Raw genomic sequence first — 1,382 nt, forward strand, 5'->3', positions numbered from 1 at the left:
AGCCGTGACCCTGTCTGCCCCCTAATGCCACCCGGCCGTCCCCTCTTGTCCCCCGGCAGGGACCTGGTCATGGGTGGGGATGGGGGTCGGACCCTGCCGGGGGTGGGTGCTCGGGGTCTCCTGGCCCTGGTGTCCCCGGTGGTACAGGGTGGCCGTGGGGCTGGGTGCCCCTCCGGTGCCAGGGTGCTCGTGGGGCTGGGTCTCCCCTGGCCGAGATGGCCGTGGGGCCGTGGCTAGTCTGAAGGATTTTGGGTTTGGGGGGCCTGCTCCCCAAACCACCCAGAGCCGGGGTGCCGAGGGGGTGCCCCGCAGCAGAGCCAGCTGTGCCGGCACCTGGGGGCCTGGGTTGTGGCACAGCCTGGGGATGTGGAGCTGGGCCCCGCTTGGGGGGCACCGCGGTGGGTTTTTTGGGGGGCTCCTGGCTTGCGCGGGAAAGCCATGGGGAGGGCGGTGGCGGGAGCACGGCCATGCGGCACAGTGGATGCGGGGAGGAGCCGGCGGGAACCGGCCTGACCGGTTCGGTGCCGGCACCCCTAGTGCCGGGGGGCTCGGGCGGCCCTGCCGCCGGCACATGGCCCAGCTGAAGGTCACCGTCCCTGAGGCCACCCGCCCACTGAGGCGAGCGGGCTCAGTGCCCTGCCGCAAACCGTCCCTCTGCCAAAAAGCATGGCAGCAAGCCCTCGCCGCTCCGGCACGCTTTGCTGCCGGCGGCCCGTTTGTGCCCCAACCGGGTTGGTGGCACCGAGCGGTTTCGGTGGCACGGGAGGATCCCAGTGCCGCGGGGGAGCAGCCGGTGGCACTGGCGGTCCGGAAGGGTGAGCCAGTGCTGAGCTCACCGGGAAGGTGTCCCGTGGGTGCGGCGGTGACGCACGGCTCCGGCACAGGGTGCTGGTGGGTGGGGGCTCGGTGCGGCGATGGTGCTGGTCCCGCCAGGCCACCTCCTCCTCTGGGAGCATGGCCCCCGGCTGCTGGGGTGCATCGCACGGCTCTGGGGTAAGGGGGGGGCGAACCCCCAAATCTGAGGACCTCCATGGGCGGGAGGCCTCGGTGGGCTATGCCAGGATCCGGCTGGGCCGCATCCTGCCTCGGCCAATCCGTAGCCAGGGATTTTGGGGGTTGGGGGATGCTGGCACCCCCCAACCTGGAGGGTTTGGCCATCAAGTCAACGCCAGGGGCTCTTCACTGTGAGGGGGTGTGAGCCCCCCTTGGCCCCAGAGGCTGCCCGGACCTTTGGGGGTGTCCGCACCCCCTAACCACACTGCTCTCCCTCTCCAGACCAGCCCTGTGCCCCGCCGGTGCCGGGGGATGTCGGTATGCCGGTGCCCGCCTGCCCGCAGTGCCCTGCCCTGAGCCCGGTGTCGGAGCCCGGCTGCACCATGGAG

General features: G+C 71.7%; 1 protein-coding gene across 1 annotated transcript in view; it reads right to left on the minus strand.

The window, feature by feature from the left end:
• The window catches only part of NUP160 (nucleoporin 160), a 34,695-nt gene extending 33,739 nt beyond the window's left edge, over positions 1-956 (minus strand). Inside the window, exons 1-2 of the mRNA XM_019472401.1 lie at positions 837-956; positions 515-654 (exon numbers count right to left, since the gene is read on the minus strand). Of these exons, the coding sequence (XP_019327946.1) occupies positions 515-654; positions 837-956 (260 nt within the window). The remainder of the gene's footprint in view (positions 1-514; positions 655-836) is intronic.
• Positions 957-1,382: the final 426 nt, after the last annotated feature.

Source organism: Aptenodytes forsteri, unplaced genomic scaffold (assembly GCF_000699145.1).
Source record: "Aptenodytes forsteri isolate BGI_AS27 unplaced genomic scaffold, ASM69914v1 Scaffold596, whole genome shotgun sequence".
Lineage (NCBI taxonomy): Eukaryota > Metazoa > Chordata > Aves > Sphenisciformes > Spheniscidae > Aptenodytes > Aptenodytes forsteri.